General features: G+C 37.9%; 1 protein-coding gene across 1 annotated transcript in view; it reads left to right on the forward strand.

The window, feature by feature from the left end:
- The first annotated feature begins 358 nt into the window (after nt 1-358).
- Nucleotides 359-20,543, forward strand: part of LOC145665908 (uncharacterized) — a 41,181-nt gene continuing 20,996 nt past the window's right edge. Inside the window, exons 1-2 of the mRNA XM_081733014.1 lie at nt 359-994; nt 1,863-3,395. Of these exons, the coding sequence (XP_081589140.1) occupies nt 1,925-3,395 (1,471 nt within the window). The 5' untranslated portion in view covers nt 359-994; nt 1,863-1,924. The remainder of the gene's footprint in view (nt 995-1,862; nt 3,396-20,543) is intronic.

Raw genomic sequence — 20,543 nt, forward strand, 5'->3', positions numbered from 1 at the left:
GGTGCATTTTGTTCCGCTTTAGGAGTGAACCTTGCAATCGTCCCGAGTTTGATTCTTGGAAATGTTGAATTTAACGTCCCCGCGAAAACGGTGAGAGATGATAGGACGAAACATGAACTTACTTGACTGAGGATTGAAGCAGTGACCTCATACAGTAGAGAGACAAGCACTGAGCCATCGTACACGTGTGTTGATTACTATGCAATGGTCCCGAGTTTGATTCTTGGTGCTAGTGTTAGAAAAATTTAACGTCCCACTTGAAACGATGATGAGAAATGAGAAAACATCATAAACTTACTTGCTTGCGGATTGAAGCAGAGAACTCACACATCAGAAAAAAAACGCTGAGCCACCGTACTCCATTCAGTGCGAGCAGTTTTGCGTATGAAAAGAACATGAACAGATTATGTTACATTACTACACATTTCTGCTTGTTGTTACGCATAGAAGCTTGTTATTGTGAAATTGCAGAATCTGCTTTTACTACATCAGCATTTTTTCTCAGCTGACGGACTTTTAAAGCTCAACTTTACATTTATGTCAAAGACAGTTTCGTAACATATCGATGAGTGTTACATTTTTTCAATCAAGTTTAAGGAAAATGAATCACATTTTAGATGTGTTAATTTGAATGTCGTAAGAAACTAACGAGTCAACGGTATGATGTCATTATCAAAATTGCGATACTAGATGTCGTAACGATTGATGTGTAAGGAGAAAAAACGTGAATAATGTCACAACCAATCAGATTGCTTCTTACATCACGTTTCGGCTCATGATGAAAGCTGTGTTTTCATTGGTTCTCCGTGATGTCATTGATTCATTTTCCTCGTTTCTGATTGGCTGATAGTGATGTCACTTTATAGTTGAACACGTTTTAGACCTAAATAAATTTCTTAATTTCATTTTCAAATCCTACTTCCACGAAGATCTTGAATGAACGTAGGTGTACCTCTAGTGACAGCGTGACTTTACTCCGTTCCTTGAATTTGAGGTAAGTATCGACTGCGTTTTCTTAACATCAATGGAGTGTTTTTTTGCATGAGGATAACATTGTTATCATTGTTTTATTTTAACACGAAATATTTAGCAAATGGAAGAATAACTTGACCGGGGATCGAATTAGGAATCCCACACATTAGAAGTAAGCACAAGAAATTTGTTGATTTTGGTTTAGCGTCCCTTCAGTAGTGGGGTGCTAGGAATACAGCTTAATGTTGAATCTGAGCGCATACTGGGTGTTGAACCCGGGCCACATCCCAGACATTAGAAGTAAGCACGAGAAATTTGTTGATTTTGGTTTTAGCGTCCCTTCAGTAGTGGGGCTAGGAATACAGCTTAATGTTGAATCTGATCGCATACTGGGTGTTGAACCGGGCCAGAGGTGCGTAACGCTAACCACTTAGCTCAGTTTCTGATAGTAAACAAAGAAACTACGCACGAATTTGTTCCCTACAACGTGAGACGTGGACCTACAGTTTAATGTGGGATCTGATCTCCCGCCGAGAAACGAATTCGAGTCTTTCTTGCCTTAGCTCGAGAAAAGCAAGCGCATGAGATTTTGTTTTCGTTTCATGTTCGTCATACGTTTTAAAGTTCAGTGTGAGAGGAAAAAATGCTTACTACAATGATTCTTTCAGCACAGTTAGAAAAACAATTTCATTCATTCTTTTTATCACTACAGAAACTTAGGTCATTTACATGTTGATGTTGGTCCGGGTTTGACGACAATAAAACGTTTCAGTAGTAGAACTATTTGAGATATGATCATTCTTTTAGGATTGATCGTGTAGTCATTTTGATAACGTAGTGATCTCTGAATTCAATTTTAATTCGTGCTTTTTTTTCTCTTTTCGTTTTAGATATTTGTTTTTCTTTGCCTATTCCTTTTTTTGCTTACCTTACCTTTTTTCCCTATTTGAATATGGCTACTTCTGGCTTTACTGTCTTGCGAGAAATCAATAGACATTATCGGCGTTTTAATCTTGAAGGACGAATGCTGGAAATTCAAATTAATGCTCCGACCAGTGGCACCGATATTGTGGAGTGGGTTCAGGCCTCCTTTCAACAGATGTTGGATTATTTATTGGAAAACGTCGACGAATCATCGATGGTTGGATTATCGATTTTATCCCACGATGAGAAGAACAAGCCATTTTATCTATCTTTCCGGCATGCAAGTAATTTGACACTGGAGACTTTATGGGCATCCTTTGATCGCATCCTTCAAAGTAACGATAGTTTTCTCATGAACGAACCGTTCATTGTCCATTTTCATCATGTGGATGTGCCCCGTGGATTTGGATTGGTGCGTCGAGGTCTTTTATCAAACGACGAATTATTAAAACGCAAGAAAGGCATTTTACGTGTAAAAAACACCGACAAGAAATGTTTAGCGTATGCGATTGTGATTGCTATTGGCCTAAAGAAATATAAGGATACAAATAAGAAACTGTACAGACAATATCACAACCAGAGAAAGTGTGTTGTTATTCCAGCCGTACATGAACTTTTGTCCAGATCATCAGTGAATTTAGAGCATGGGGGATCCGTGGAAGAATTACGACAATTGCAACGCTACTTGACAAATTATAAACTTACCGTATACACTAGCTTTTCAGGAGAAGATATTCTGTATGAAGGGCCTGGTGGCGAAGACAAAATTCCAATCAATTTAATGTGCATCAATTCTCATTATGACATCATCACGTCATTAACGTCTGTTTTTTCTACCAACTACTATTGTGCTGCATGCCACAAAAAATATGATCATCGTAATGCACACGTCAAGAACTGTTCGGCCATGTGTGAGAAATGTTTGCAGAAACCGCCATGCAGTAAGACCAATACGGAGAAGCAGTGCCTAGAATGCAATCGTGAATTTTATGGTGAAACATGCTATACAAATCATCTGACTGTACCATACCATAAAGGCCAACCAATATGCAAGATGGTGAAACAGTGTGCCAAATGTCTACGCATTTATTCGTTTGTCCATACAGGGGAAAGAAAACATGATTGTACTGATTATTTTTGTAATGTGTGCCATAAACATGTTACGTCTACCCACCAATGCTACATGAAGCCTGATACGACTCAATTAAAGCCTGGAGTTCCATCAGTGTTACATGCCAAGAAGGCTATGATTGTCTTCTATGATATCGAAGCCACACAGGATACTTTCTTCGATGAAGACACGTTCATTCATAAGCCCAATTTACTGGTGGCCCAACAAGTATGTTACAACTGTGTTCAAGATGAGGATATACATCATCCGTGTGAAGTTTGTGGACAGCGGGAACATATGTTTCAAGATGATCCGATCAATGCCTTTCTTGCGTATTTACGTCAACCACGACCCAACACCAAACTTATTGTATCTTTGGCACATAACTGTAAGGGATATGATGGTCATTTTATTCTTAAATCTTTAGTGGAAGAACATGAATTGAAACCTACTTTGATCTTGAACGGAGCAAAAATTTTAAGCATGAAAGTGAATCACTTATCGTTTATTGACTCCTTAAATTTCATGCCAATGGCTTTAAGTAAATTATCCAAGGCATTTCATTTACCAGCGACCAAAGGATATTTTCCACACTTTTTTAATACTGCTGCAAATCAAACGTATGTGGGAAAATTACCGGACATCCATTATTATGGTGCAGATGAAATGAAAGTGGATGAACGAGAGAAATTCATGACATGGTACAACGAACACCAGAACGATACGTTTATTTTCCAAAAAGAATTGGTGAACTATTGTATCCAGGACGTCAACGTACTTCGATTGGCTTGTATATCTTTCATGACCACTTTTGAACAAGAAACTCACGTCAATCCTTTCCTGGAGGCTATCACTTTGGCGAGTGCGTGCAATTTAGTATTTCGACGAAATTTCTTAAAACCTAATACTATTAGCATTCTCCCTGCACGTGGATACCGTCACAGAAACAATCAGTCACGGATTGCTTTGCAGTGGCTTGCCTACATGGAGGAAAAAGAGGGTCATTCAATTCAACATGCTGCGAGAGGAAAAGAAGTTTATGTTGCTGGTTTTCATCTGGACGGTTACTACAAAGATCCTGACACTAAAGAGAAACACGTGTATGAATTTGAAGGGTGCAGATTCCACGGCTGTCCTCTATGTGTCCCTACAGGCCGTGATCAACCCATTTATGAGAACTCCGAAGAAACAATGAACTATCGCTACGAGAGAACACAGCGTAAAATGAAGTTATTACGATCCATGGGATATAAAGTACATGAAATGTGGGAATGTGAATTTCGTCAAGTGTTAAAATCCAATCCAGCATTGGCCTCTTCTTTAAGCACACATCCTTATACTAATAAGACACCATTAAATCCAAGAGACAGCTTCTATGGTGGCCGTGTTAATGCCATTAAATTGTACCACGTCGCAAATGAAAATGAAGGCGAAGAAATAAAATTCTTGGATATCGTCTCCCTGTATCCTTATGTGAATAAATGTGGACGGTATCCAATAGGGCATCCACGAATATATCTACAGGGAGATCCAGAAATGCCCGACATTCAAACTGTCAACGGATTGGTCAAGTTGAAGATCTTGCCTAGCAGAAATGTGTTTCATCCAGTGCTGCCATTTCGTTCAAATAAGAAGTTGTTGTTTCCACTTTGTGCTGCCTGTGCCACAGCATTAAATCAAGATTCTGAATGTACACATTCGGACAGTGAACGAAGTCTAACAGGAACATGGGTGTCCTATGAAATTCAAAAAGCCATTGAACTTGGGTATCAAGTCATTGAAATTTACGAAATTTGGGATTACGACATCACCGTATATGATCCAGAAACCAAGACTGGCGGATTATTCAGCGAATACATTAATACATTTTTGAAATCTAAGCTGGAAGCTTCTGGTTGGCCTGCCAATTGCGTCACCGAAGAAGAAAAGCAGCAGTATATCCAAGTGGTACAACAACGGGAAGGCATAACTTTAGATGCAGCAAATATAATGACAAATTCAGCACGTCGTAGTCTTGCAAAGCTCTGTTTGAATGCCTTCTGGGGACGACTCGCTATAAGAGACAATTTCAGCCAAACGACCATCATTAACGACCCCAAAGAACTGTATCAGAAATTAACTGCTCCAGACATAAAAGTCAACCAAATTTTACCTGTTAACGATTCGATGTTATACCTTTATTGGCAGTATGAAGATGATGTTCCAGTACAAAATCACAATGCTAATGTTGTCCTTGGAGCATTTACAACGTGTCAAGCTCGTCTGGAACTCTACAAATATTTAGAACTTCTGCAAGAAAGAGTACTATATTTCGATACAGATTCAGTGATATTCACGCAGCGACCATCACAGCCCACAATAGAACCAGAAGTATTTCTTGGTTCAATGTCAAATGAACTTGAATCAATTGGACCAAAAGCATACATTAAAAAATTCGTGTCTGGTGGCCCAAAACAGTACGCCTTGGAAATCTACAACCCCGACACGAAATCAACCAGTTATGTATGCAAAATTCGTGGATTCACACTCAATTATACTGCAAGTCAAAAGTTAAATTTCAATAGTCTGGAGCAAATGATCATAAATCAATCGAGTGAAAAAATCTCCATTAGCACGCCGCACAAAATTTACAGAACCCACGATCATCATCTTGTCACAAAACCTGAAGAAAAGAAGTACAGTTTCAACTATAAAAAACGCCGATTAATACCAGACACATACGAGACATTGCCCTATGGGTATAAAAAAGCCAGAACAGAATAACAGCCATATTTTCCCCTAATCCCACCAACATCACCTCCCAAAGACGGGGCAAAGAATCAACGCAACACGGGACATGCTTCAACAAGGCCACAGCGAAGACAAAAACTCAGATGACATCACCTTGCAGAAACCCGTGGAGAAAAAAAAAGGAATTCAGGTACGTCACATTTGCGTTTCTTTTCTCACCTCACTCTCTCTTGATCAGTTAGTTCGATGTTAATAATCTGTTTTTCTTCTTTCACAGGAAACAAAATAAATATTACCATGTATATTCATATGTTTTATTTTCTCTTTACAGAATTTGTACCCGTCACGGACACGTCTTCCTTTGAAGAAAAAAGAAATTCTGTATTCTATTTCACATGCTAAAAATAAATGTACAAAAACATGATTCTGTGTTTTTATTTCACATCCTAAAATCAAATTCTTTTTCCTGTACTGCGATTTCAATTTCTTTTTTCTGAATCAGTTTACCGATAAAATAAATCAATGTTTTGCGAAAAAAAAATCAAACTAAATTTTTGTTTCAGAAAATTTTTAGTGTACGAAAAAAAAAACTGATTCAGAAAATTTTTGTGTACGAAAAAAAAATGTTTGCAGAAAAATTTTTTGTGTACGAAAACAAAATTCTGTTTCAGAAATTTTTTTGTGTGTACAAAACAAAAACTGTTTCAGAAAAATTTTTATGTACAAACAAAATTCTGTTTCAGAAAAAAAATTTTATGTACAAACAAAATTCTGTTTCAGAAAATTTTTTGTGTGCAAAACAAAAATCAGTTTTCGTCACGAAACTGCTCCGACTAAATGAATCGATTCATTCTGATAGTGTTGGCAACACTGGAAAAATTTCGGTAAGTATCGCTCAGACCCTGAGTTACAGCGAACACAACTAGATTCGAACCAGCAACCTTACATGTCTGATTCATCTCTAAATACAGCCAACTAAACAATAAGATTGTGTGTATACGTCAATGCTAGCACTGAGTCAACAAGGTTTTCTTCAAGGTCAAAGTTGCACACGAAGTAAAAAAGATGACAACGCAGATCTTCTATCTTTCTATATGAAACATAAACCTAGTATAAACTGCTCGCACTGAAATGTGTAATGTAACATAATCTGCTCGTCTTCTTTTCATACGCGAAACTGTTCGCACTGAATGGAGTACGGCGGCTCAGCGCTTCAATCCACAACGAAGTAAGTTCATGTTTCCTCCTATCATTTTTTCATCATCGTTTCAAGGGGACGTTAAACTCAACATTTCTTAAAACTAACACAAAAAATCGAACTCGGGACCATGACATAGTAATCAACAAACTGAACTTCTCAATGGGCCATGGTGACTCAGCTCTTATTTCTGATGTGTGAGGTCTCTGCTTCAATCCGCAAGCAAGTAAGTTTATGATGTTTTCTCATTTCTCATCATCGTTTCAAGGGAACGTTAACATTTCCTGAAACTAACACCTAGAATCAAACTCGGGACCATTGCATAGTAATCAACACACGTGTACGATGGCTCAGTGCTTGTCTCTACTGTATGAGGTCCCTGCTTCAATCCTCAGTCAAGTAAGTTCATGTTTCGTCCTATCATCTCTCACCGTTTTCGCGGGGACGTTAAATTCAACATTTCCAAGAATCAAACTCGGGACGATTGCAAGGTTCACTCCTAAAGCGGAACAAAATGCACCCTAAAAGGGAACGAGGTGGACCACCCAAATTTTGTAGTAATATATATTAGGGTCCAGTACTATGATACCAAATGTTTAAATTTGGCAATTTCTAAAAACTTAAGGGGCGGGCCAAGGTACCATTCCCGGGGGTGCACATATGTACTTATGTTTCATAATAGGGAATGGACTCCTATACATGGTCATATAACCATATAAGGTAATAGGATCTCATCCAAGGAAATGAATTAGGTCAAAAACCAAACACGTGGTTGTACTAAAAATTTGGCAATTTTGTACCCCTGGAAGGGAACGAGATAGACCACCGAAATTTATAGTGATCTATATTAGTGTCCTATACTATAATACCAAATGTTTAAATTGGGCAATTTCCAAAATTAAAGGGGTGGGCCAAGGTACCCCTACCGGGGTGCACAAATGTACCTATGTCTTACAATAGGAAATAAACACCTGTATACACCCATATAAGGTAATAGGACCTCATCCAAGGGAATAAAATGAGCCAAAAACCAAACACGTGGTTGTACTAAAATTTGGCAATTTTGTACCCCTAAAAAGGGAACGAAGTGGACCACCCAAATTTATAGTAATACATACTATTGTACCAAAATGTTTAAATTGGGCAATTTCCAAAATTGAAGGGGTGGGCCAAGGCACTCCTGCCAAATTTAAAGGGGTGAACAAATGTACCTATGTCTTACAATAGGAAATAAACACCTGTATACACCCATATAAGGTAATAGGACCTCATCCAAGGGAATAAAAATGAACCAAAAAAAAAAACCAAACACGTGGTTGTACTAAAATTTTGGCAATTTTGTACCCCTAAAAGGGAACGAAGTGGACCACCCAAATTTATAGTAATACATACTAGGGTTCTATACTATAATACCCAATGTTGAAATTGGGCAATTTCCAAAATTGAAGGGGTGGGCCAAGGTACCCCTCCCAAAAATTAAAGGGGTGCATTAATATACCCATGTCTTATGAAAGGTAATGAATCCCTGTATACGCCCATATAATCATATAGGATAATAATACCTCATCAAAGGGGATAAATTAGGTCAAAAAACCCCAGAAATTTGAATTTTTTTGGCAATTTTTTACCCATAAAAGGGAACGACATAGACACCCAATACTGATAGAGGTACATACTGTGGTCCTAGGCTACCACACCCAATTTTTAGATTTGGCAATTTCCAAAATTTAAGGGTGGTCCTATGTACCCCTGCCAAAATCTAGAGGGGTGGTCCTAAGTACCCCTAGGTCATTGACACGGGCCAGGGACCATGGGTCCTGGGGGTGGTCCTATGTACCCCTGCCAAATTTTAGGGGGTGGGCCATGGTACCCCTAGGTCATTGACCCTGGGCCAGGGACCATGGGTCCTGAGGCAGGGACCCAGGGGCCAAAAAGTGAGGCCAAGTCATGCAATTACTACTACGGAACATCATGTCTTGATATCCTAACATAACTATAGTGATAGCAACGACTCGTGAAGTCTGGATTTTACACGAATCACAGAACTGCTTTCCCTCTCGTGTGATGGATCGGGAGAATTCGGTACGATTCGTGTAGCTGCCTTCCGAAAGCACATTTAAGAAAAAGTGAAACAGCAAAAGTGCACCAAGAACGCTGCCAAACGAGCGACAAAAAAAAAAAAAAAAAACTTTAAAGAACTATAACACTAAAAGTTATTCGTATTAAATGATAATAATAATAACAGCAAAAATATAAAACAATAACAAAAAACGAAACTTAGCGGCGATCCGATAACACTGCGTCCTCAGAAGATGACACTGGCAACATTTCATGCGTGGGGGTTGACGACCGGGACACACCCTTGCGTTATATTGCACGATGAAATTGGTAAATCTAGGTCAAGCTTTAGGATTCACCATGGTTACTATAATTCGGAATTTAAAGGGAATTCGTGCCCTGAACGCTGAACCCTGAAACTTCACTCCGAAGAGCAGAGCTATCGCGGATTTAGACCAACGTACGAAACCTGTTATCAAATCTTAAGTAGTATTTTTCTGTCGTGAAATAATTATAAATATTATCATCAGAATCTTAATATTTCTCTCTAAACGTTGATTTACTTACATATTTAAATCTGAAATATGAGAACAACAAACTTCTTGTATTCGAGCCTTAGATGTTTATTAGTCCCATCCCTTGTTTTCTTTTTCCAGATAGTTCAGAAAGAATAATATCTTAATATGTTTGTGTAATTTGATACAGAATACAAAATACTACTTAATAAGCTAATCAATGTTTCTGAAGTGAGTTTCGTCTTTGCTTGTTTGCCCTCTAAGCGAATAACATCATAATCGAATTGACCACTTATTCTTTCAGAATGAGTCACACCGACAACACACACACACAAAAAAAAACTATTATTTTATAGGTAGCAAATAGTTACGTATATATATATAATATTACTTTCGCTAGTGTTTAAATAAGTGGAAGAATGGGATTTGCTGATGATGGGCAACAAAACATAAACTAAATTACTGACCTCAAAGCAGTGTTGCCAAAATGTTCGCACAAAAAGTCGCTAAACGAGAGGTGAAATGACTCCAATTTTGTGTGAAAAGTCGCTTAAAAAAGTTATTCTTCAAATCAGTTAGAAATGAAATGAAATCTTTGAGTGTTACGTCCCACGGTTATGCCGGTTAGGCTAAAGGAGACGGTGATAATGAGTAATGAATGAAAATGGTGGAATGAAGAAAGTGGGAGGAAACGGGAGAACCCGAGAAAACCCACGCACACGGTGTTTGTCCACCACAAAGTTCACTTAGCGGGGGTCGGAATCGAACCCGGGACCCCAAGCATCAGAGGTGAACGCTCTACCACTGAGCCACCGCGGCCCCCTCAAATCAGCTAGAGTAAAGGAGGCTGATTCTAATCATCTTGGGGACAAACAGCTCTGAGCTGAATATAACAAACGCAATTTACTAAAACAAATTACAATGACATACCTTGATATGTCCTCCAAAATTCCCCAAATAGTACTGAGTAAGCCAGCACGTCATATATTATGTATATAGAAAATTGTAAATGCCTATTGTCGATCGCGGGTGATTCCGACACACAGGTGGGTGACTTCGATCACTACACAAAACAAACCATGCTACATTATTATGTTTAATATTAAACATACAACATGGAAATATCACTGTACAAACAAGTAATGAAAATGATAACATAGAACCAGGCACGTAGCCAGGATTTCTTAATAGAGGGGTCCGTGGCGAAACACTGTGGTTATCACACCAGGGGCTCGATCATTCTAAACTACTTGCTGGCAACATATACTCATTGGTTCGTTCGGCCAGGATTTCGTAATGGGGGGGGGTCCGTGGCGAAATACTGTGGTTACACATCAGGGACTCGATCAATCTAAACTATTTTACTGGCAACATAACCATACTGCCATACTTTTGTTAGGTCAATAATATGAGGAAATGTTAGTAAGTATTGTAATAACAAACTATGAAGAAATCTCAAGTAAAAGAATATTTTTTTTAAAAAGTATTGAAAAAGGTAGACTTCCGAGGTAATTCGAACTCGGTTCTCTTGTCTTTTTTTATCTTAGTTTTCTTATCTTCGTTTAATGCCGTCAAAGATAGCAACGAAACTTCTTTTGGCAGTAAAGACATCCTATAAAATGGATTAGTGTTGCCGCGAAATTGAAAATTTCTTTAACAAGTGTAACTGGAATCTACGTTACCATAGGTTCATGTTATTGGTGATTGTGGACATTTCTTAAGTTCTACCTGAGAGTCTATCTTATCGAACCGGTTTATGGTCATTTGTAGTCCATAGGATTAGTATTTACCTGGATGAAATTCGGAATGCTCCGTTATAATAATATCCATTTTCAACTTGACCCCCTTCCCCCCGTTTCCTTCACACGAAGCTCCTCATAAGAAAGAGTAACCAAACGCTTTCTATAGCTTTATATTTTTAATTTATATTTATATTTTTCTTTTTCTCGTTTCTTTTTGTTTCATCCTTCCTCATTTTTTTTCATTTCTGGCTCCGAAGGAGGGGGGGGTTGCGGACCCACCCCTTGGCTACGTGCCTGATAGAACATACAATAAATAGAAATGATAGCTTAGAACACGTAAACGAACACAATTTGTAATGTGCTAATAATAAACGTAACTATCCTATAACATGGAGGCGAAAATGATAATCGAATATCAAAGATGTTAGACGTTTTTAGATTCAATACCGCAAACAAACTGCATTTTACCCTTGGATCCCACTCAACCTTTGTGGTACCATTCGCGTCCTTTACCTTGATACTGAATCCAGTCCAGTTGCAGAAATCGTGTGCAGGTCTCCGTTGCAAGAATGCAAATGCGGACTTCATGGCAGATGGTTCGTACGAAGAATCGGAGTCATCGACCGTGTCATCAAGAGTGTCTAGAAATCATTTCTTAGTCCACGTAGACTTGCCTGATTGCGTCTTTGATTTGTGTTTAGTGAGGGCAAGCAAACTCTTCCCACCAGATTTTAACTTCAGTGCAGCAATATGATATACTGATGTCAAGACAGTGGCACTTTGTTTCGGACTTCGTGGGTGTAAAATTGGCATGTTCCCTTTTTTTGGATGATGGAAGAATGTCCTTCAATGACGCACCTGATGATATTGTAGATAGGGCTAGACTGATTGCTTCCGGCAGTGTTTCCTTCACAGTAGTCTAAGGGAGGTCTTCGACATTAGGTCCAGTTGTGATGATTGAGGAAGTCGATGTTTCAGCGTGTCTGGTATGGATAGAATCTGTAAAAGGGGCGATAATTAAGGAAGACTGAATTGAATGGGAAAATGCCAGTTGATCAAAAGGCACTCTCAGTGTTTGCCGGTGTAGCAGCTTTCAGTCATGCTGTTTTAAGAAATGCAGCTTCTGTGATCCAGCCGGATTCAGTAGTTGTGACTTTTGTTCCATTTGGAAACCCAAGTTGCATGTCAACAGAAGAACGTTTCTTCTCTTTGAATATAACAAAGGTCAGAATGAAATCTCCAGTAGCGTTTGGAAATGGTAACATTTTCCAGCCCTTTCCACACATGTTCTGGATACTACATGCAAGAGTTACTATGGGCTGTGTCGGATTATTTAGTGGGATACCAGTTCCGTCACAGTTGTATATCGATTGACGAGAGTTCATCAGACTAAGTGATGCCAATATTTCTTTCAGGATAGCGAAATATCTGTCTACTTCTTTTGTTCAGTCCAGCACTTCGAGCTTCCGATAATCCCTGTAGTTTACAAATGTTCAAGTCAGGATGACAGTTAAAAATGCATTCAACCAATCTTTTTCTGCAATTTGTTTTACCGCACTGAATCTGTTAGGAATGTCATTAGCTACTACAAAAGCATATGCAGCTTTCCTGATATCCTTTCATGTAAGACTACGCCCGAACTTCGCCAACCTGATCATGCGTTGTTTCAACGTTTTCTCTTGATCAGCTGTAAACATTTGCATAGCTCCAATCTTTTCATGTGTTCTGTTTACGACCCATTGTTTGTGCAAATCTATTCTGGAGGGTAGTATAAGGAATATGGAACCTCATGACAGCTGCCTTTAATGCCAAGCCACTCCATACGGATTGAATGGCTTTCTTCATATCGTCATCACTTCAGCGTTTTTCTTTTACCCTGATGTACTTTCCCATCTGCAACGAGAAAAATAGATTCCCTTGTGTAGTATTTATGATGAAATACTTTATTCCAATAGAACAATTGTATAAACTACTTGTACACGCGATCGAAATCAACCGCAAAAAGCCGATTGGAATCGACCGACATTGATAGATACTTTTGAACATTGGGTTGGCAACACTGCAGCCGGCATTGCGTTCTGAGTCATATTCAGTGTTGCCACACTTGGTACAATTGTATCAAATTCAGCCCTTTTTCTCATTCATTGGCCCGTTGGTACCACGCTGGCATTTTCAGCCCCTTTTGTGCAGTGTTGCCACACTTGGTACAATTGTACCAAATTCAGCCCTTTTTGTCATTCATCGGCCCGTTGGTACCACGCTGGCATTTTCAGCCCCTTTTGTGAAAAATTTGGTACAATTCTACCCAATTCAGCACCATAGATACTATTGTGACTTAAAATTATTAATAATGTGTTGTGATGTCTTTCAGGGAAGGTTTTAGGAACCTGGACTGGTTTTACGTTTTTTTTAAAAATGTCAGTTTACTTACCTTATAATCTTCTTACAATCTCCTTCGGTAGTGAAGTAAGCGAGAATAAGGTGCAATAATTTATATTTTAATATTTTTATTATAACGTACTGTTTACACACGAACTCGGAGATGATTGATTTGTTCCCCGTTTTATATATTTTTTCATGTATGGTCATAATACCGTTTTGGCTTATTGGTCACTATGAAATAGAAGCGATTCGATTTCTTATAACACATACTGAAGAAGAAAACCGTTTCTCCTTTTAATTTGTTGTCTCTGTTATACTTCCTTCGTGCGAGAAAAGTTTCATCTACTTCCATGGTTGTTCGGGGGTCCTTCTATTTGGCTCTTTTTAAAAAGTATTTTTTTAAAAAGAGTACTTTCTTGATTGGTACTCTTGGAAGAGGGGGAAAGGAGTGTTCTCGAACTTTGCCTCTTTTAGTTTCGTGTTACAGAACCATGTATTACACTAGTATAAAATAATGAATTCAGCACGACCCGCTCGGGAGAGTAATACTCCCGGAAGTACGTTTTTCCGCGCGCTACTCTAGACAGCTGTTTTACGCGCTGTCCTAGCCAGTTGTTTTAAGTTGGTCACAAAATTTATATCATGAAGTAAATGGGGAACAAAACGACCCTATATCATGGAGTACAAGGGCATAAGTACTACAACTACTTATCTGCATAAAAATAAATAAATCACTTTTTTAAGTATTATTTTCATATTATTTTAATTTAATAAGTGTCATAAAAATGTAAAAAGAAATGTAAAAAAAAAACTTTCCTCGGGCGGGGTTTGAACTCGCGCCAAAAGAGTATTTTATTACTAGCATATAGCACTAGCCCACTCGGCCACTAAGGATGACAACAGCGTATCAGAGATTGTGTTTGTTGTCTGCTATTTGAATGCAACGTGGCAAGAAGTGAATAACGCCAACCAATCAGAAATGTGTTTCTCGTTTCTACTTTCGGGAGCATTACTCTCCCGAGCTAGTCCTAATTCAGCCCCTTTTGTTTCAATTTGGTACTATTTTTCAGCCCACTCCAGAGCTAGAATTGTGGCAACACTGCTTTTGTGAAAAAGTTGGTACAATTCTACCCAATTCAGCACCATTTAACGAATACTTGTCACATTTTCAAAAGTGTCAGTAAGACTTCTCCTACATCTCACGTTACTTATACTGTGAGTTAAACTCTTTAAAAAAAAATTCTGTTGAACATTCATTCTGTGACGTTGCACCGCATAACGCTACGAACTTTGTGTGTCTATTATCAACCTTTGGTCGTGAAATAAGCGAGAATATGGTGCAACAATTTATATTTTAATATTTTATTATAATGTACTGTTTACACACGAACTCGGAGATGATTGATTTGTCCCTTGTTTTATATATTTTTTTTTTCATATATGTCCATAGTACTGTTTCGGTTCATTGGTCACTTTGAAATAGAGATGCGCTTGGTTTCCTTACAATGCATACGGAAGATAACTGTTTTTCCCTTTTAATTTGCGGCCTCTGTTATACTTCCTACGTGCGGGAAAAGTTTCATCTACTTTCATGGTTATTCGGAGTCCCCAATTTGGATGTTTTTAAAAATTAATTTTTAAGAAGAGCACTTTCTTGATTTGGAATCTTGGAAAAGAGGGGAGGAAGTGTTCTAGAACTTTACCTCTTTTAGTTTCATGTTATAGAACCATATATTACACTAGTATATATAAAAAATAATTCAGCCCTTTTTGTTTCAATTTGGTACTATTTTTCAGCCCACTCCAGAGCTAGGACTGTGGCAACACTGGTCATATTGCACATCAGTAGCGTACCCAGGAATTTATTTCGGGGGGGGGTTCAAACTAAATATGAAGCTATTTTATATTAAAATTGCTAAAATTGCCCCTAAAATTAGGCTAAATTTTTAAAAAGTCGAAATTTCGGGGGGGGTCCGGACCCCCGTGTCCCCCCCTTCCGTACGTCCCTGTTGCACATTGTTCATATAAGGATCTCTGCATTAGTCCCACTCGTATCACAAGGCGTATGTTATCACATACTACTTCCAGACGTCATTATAAAAATATAACTCCACGGTCTACAAGGTAATATTTACTGTCAATTGCTCCTGTCTCGGAAATATTCTACGCTCACACTTAAATGTCACTGACGTTGGACACTCCACTCTACACTGACGTCGTATTCAATCTCAGTCACATGGCAGCATTTGTCGCGAAGTTATTGCTTCCGATTTGAATCACCCGTCTTCCGAAATCGATCGGAATAACCCACTTCTACTATAATTATAACCATTGTTTTAAAGTTGTAGATGTAAATAAACAATATGTTCTTTCACATTTTTGTCAACAGGACGCAACCAATCCTTGAATTCAGGGATAATTTCACATTGTTTCCGGCACTTTTGTTCATATTTTGGAATCGTAATAGTTTCGAAATAATTAACCCTACAGTACTTACGTTATGCTTTTTTTTTTAAAAAAAAAAAAAGGAAAAGTGCAGAATAATAAACAAGAATCCCAAAGGACAAATTATTTACGTATCTATAGCTTGTCTCGTTGCTATCGGTAACGCTGCATTACTTGTGCCTCTCAAAGGAAATTCTGCAAACTAAAGGACATGCAGGCTGGAATTGTTCTCTCGGACAGATAGCAATGCAAAATTATTGACGATAGTTACGCTGTATTCCCTAACTCGTCATCACTTAGTGCTGATTGAAACAAACAGAAAAAAGGAACGTAATTGCTTTGAACTAATAATGCTTCTCTACCAGCGTTGCCAGACTCACAGCTCGGAATTATTCCAAAACCTGATCGAAATTATGCTAGATTTGGTCAAATTATGCTAGATACTCGTAATTACTAATTCAGGAGTTTTAAAAGTAAAATACACAAAGTTGAGATACGATAACGTAACTTAAAATACGCAGAGCGCAAGAATGTGTGGATAGAACTCAATACGCCACCAAAGCTTTAATTCAACTAAACTAGTGCAGTCGTTGCCAGACTCAATGGCGTATATATCGTATAAATGAATGCAAAGTGTTTGTTTACATATTTTGAAAGAAAATTACCTCGCAGCATAAACGGAGTTGGGAATTGTCTGCTGGTGGGCAGATTTTTGGTCGGTCTCGGACCTTTCATTTCAGGAATAAAGATGGCCATGAAGTCAGAAATAAAGACGGTGAAGTTGTCAAAACGTTGGGGGGAGAATGGCCCCCATAGCTCCACCCATGTCTCGCAGTTACAGGATTAGAAAGCCGTTTCTAACTTACTTCGGAAAATGAGACTGCCTTTATGGTTTACCGACTCTATGAATCAATGGGAGAGAATACATTTCTGCCGTTCTTTTTCTTCCCACGACCAACTTCTTTCTCATCTCCAGGTTTTGCGGCTTTTTGATAAACTTGCTGAAATTATGCTAGATTTGGGCAGGATGCCAAAAGCAAGATGATAGATGCTAAAGACATGCGAATTATGCTAGATCTAGCATCATTATGCTAGATCTGGCAACGCTGTTCTCTACAGATTAACAGGTTGTTTGCAGCAAAAAGTCGCTAGATTTGTATGTAAGTCAATAACTCGTCATTCAAAAATCATCAAAAAAAAGTCGCCAATCGAAAAACATTAATTTTTGTCGCTATCGTGGAGATTGAATCCCCTAGATTTAAAGTATGTTTGTTTTATCTTGGCACATTTCCCACCAATGCACTTGGTTGGCTTTTAAATATTTTCTGCTAGCACTCACGTGAACGTTTTAATCCAATAGACGCCTTATTGGCTTTGTCGTGTAGGTGACGTTAGTTGTCAGCCAGCCCATCAAATGAGGTCATTGCTATTTGGCGGGTAGTTGAAGTGCTTAGTTGCCACACGCAAACAAGTGTGTTACAGTGATTTGAGAGTGGTGTAGCGTTTTGTTGTTTCCTAGCGTATTGTAACTCACAACATAACCGTGGCGTGGGAAGAACGCGTTGCAGACAGATTCATCCTTTCGGCGGAAGCGTGCCAAGATAAAACAAACGTACTCTAGCGACTTTCTCCCCAAATTGGCAACACTACTTCAAAGTTGGGTAACTCAAAGAGACAAAAAAGAACATTGTCTCCTCATTTTACCGTCTCTCTTGTCCGATTGTCAGTAGTTTCCGCCATAACTTATAAGTTTTGTTGTACGATTATCAAAATGTTGAAATTTCTAGCACTCTATATTTTTCTTACGATTTTATTTCGTATTATTCTAGTCTCGCGTGGAAATTCGAGAGACAAGACATAAATTTCAGTAGACGAGATGATAAACCCTTAAGTCTCATCTCGTGTTCTGCCGATTCTTGCGGATCGCTACACTGACAAATTATTTTGTTAATTTGTACTTCACAAATTTCTTTCGACATAGTTATTTATAATAGGCTAATTCCAAATTATTTCACGCGTCACTTCATTAGTAGAGTTTCTGGGTAAGATACCTAATATCGCCGTGTTACTGGTATGAAAAGGATATGTGGAGTTGAGAATTTTCTTGACAAAAAGAAAAAAAAAAACTAATTTAACGATAAATAAGAAGGGAGTCACGTTGGGATATACCCCTATATGTCACGATAGGATATTTTATAAACATTATCAAATATGTTGGATTTATGTGGAACAAAGTTCACTCAGGGGTATATCCAAAAAAATTCTATGAAACAAAATTATATGAAAGAAAAATTCTAAATACACCAATACAATGTACAGCTCTAAAAACATTGGGAGAGTTCGATTTCTCAAGAAATACTATATATTTATAGTTATTATATGCAGCGGCACAAATCTGTCTTCAACATTGGGGGGGACGAGTAAGACCGTTCCCATAATAATAATAATAATAATAATAATAATAATAATAATAATAATAATAATAATAATAATAATAATAATAATAATAATAATAATAATAATAATAATAAATTATTATTATTATTATTATTATTATTATTATTATTATTATTATTATTATTATTATTATTATTTTGCAATGTCCAAAATATTTATGAAGTTGAAAAAACAATGTTGTGGAGGATCAGAGGAATAGAGTTGTCTTCAACGTTCGGAGGCGGGAAGATTTGAGGCTTATTCTAGGGGACATCAATTTCATCTCATATTCCTGTGTGGCAATCGGACAAAAATCAAATTTCTCCCCAAAAACACATTTCAAATCGGATTATTGGGGGATACAGTCCCCCTCATCCCCCCGCATTTGCGCCAGTGATTATAGGGTGAAACTCAACTCCGTGTTCAGGGAGTTACAAAAAAAGTAATAGTAGCTATACACAATTAAAAATAAAATCTACTGTACTGAAGTACAGTGGCGGCGAAGGGCGGGGCGAGCCGCGCCCCCGCCCCGGGCCCCACTTTATGGAGGCCCCCGAAGGTAGGTAAAAGATAATTAGTAAGGAACCTTGTTAGCATGAGCCGTACAAGGGCCGTCAAGGTTTATAATCCACACTTTCCCTAAATGTAAACGCAATTAACTGTCAATCAATATTACACCAAATAACGGATGAAACAACAGAAATATGTGTCTAATAAAACTAATCAGTTCCGGATTTCCGTACAAGCTAAACAAACTATAATCTTCGGGCCTCACTCGCTTGGGAACCCGCAAGAAATTTAAAAAAAAAAAAAAAACTGAATGTAGATTAAAAATAAATAAAATAAAAGTTTCATTATCTTGGAGGCTTCCAAAGAAATTTAAAGGAAAAAGCTCTGAATATAGGTGAAAAATAAAGTAAATGTTTCATACTCTTGGGGCCCTCCAAAGAATTTTAAAGGAAAAGGCTGAATGCAGGCGAAAAAATAAAACAGACCTTTCACTTTCTTGGGTCTCCCAAGAATTTTTTTTTAAAAATGTTGAATGTAGGTGAAAAATAAATAAAATAAAAGTTCTACTCTCTTGGGGCACCAAAGAAATTTAAAGGAAAAAATGTATGTGGATTAAAATATGAATAAATAAAAGTTTCACTCTGTTCAATAATCTCAGAGAAATTTAAAGGAAAAGCTGAGTGTAGATTAAAATATAATGAAAGTCAAGGTGTATTGTGTTATTTACATTCTAAGGTCTTATGATTAGGGATGGTACCGAGACCGAGACCGAGACGGACTTTTATATACCGAGACGAGACCGAGACCGAGACGGACTTTTAAATACCGAGACGAGATCGAGACAGACCTCTATAAATCGAGACGAGACCGAGACGAGACTTAGGTCAGTCTCGAAAGTCTCGGTCTCGTCTCGAATATTGATATTGATGGATACTAAAATTGCCTTCACTCAAAACTTGTTTCGTTGCTGTGTTAGATAATATGAGAACGGTTGACTGATGTACACTGGCGTATTTAGGGGGTGGTTATCGGGCTCAAACCCCTCCCGAAATAAATTTGTGATATTTTTTTTTTTTTTTTTTTTTTGCATTGCACGTACAACGCAAATGTTTCTTACTCGCTCCTCAAGCCTCTCCAGAAACAAAATCCACTGCTGATGCAAATAGGATTCTCTCTGTCTCTCTGTCTGTCTCTCTCTCTCTCTCTCTCTCTCTCTCTCTATATATATATATATATATATATATATATATATATATATATATATATATATATATATATATATATATATGGTATATATATATGGTATATATATATGGTATATATATATGGTCGCGGTTGCTACCCAGGTCCGCCCTGCATAGGTTCCCGGGGCCCAACTTTAATTTTAAATGGAAGCAAGGGCTGAGTTGTACCTCGTTCGATAGACCTTGAAAAACTAAAAAGCGTTGTGGCAAAAGATCTTTCATATCGGGCACTGTATTCAAAATGGCCGACAAGACATGTTTCCTCTATCAGATACA

Source organism: Thermobia domestica, chromosome 12 (assembly GCF_964235325.1).
Source record: "Thermobia domestica chromosome 12, izTheDome1.hap1.1, whole genome shotgun sequence".
NCBI classification, from domain to species: Eukaryota; Metazoa; Arthropoda; class Insecta; order Zygentoma; family Lepismatidae; genus Thermobia; species Thermobia domestica.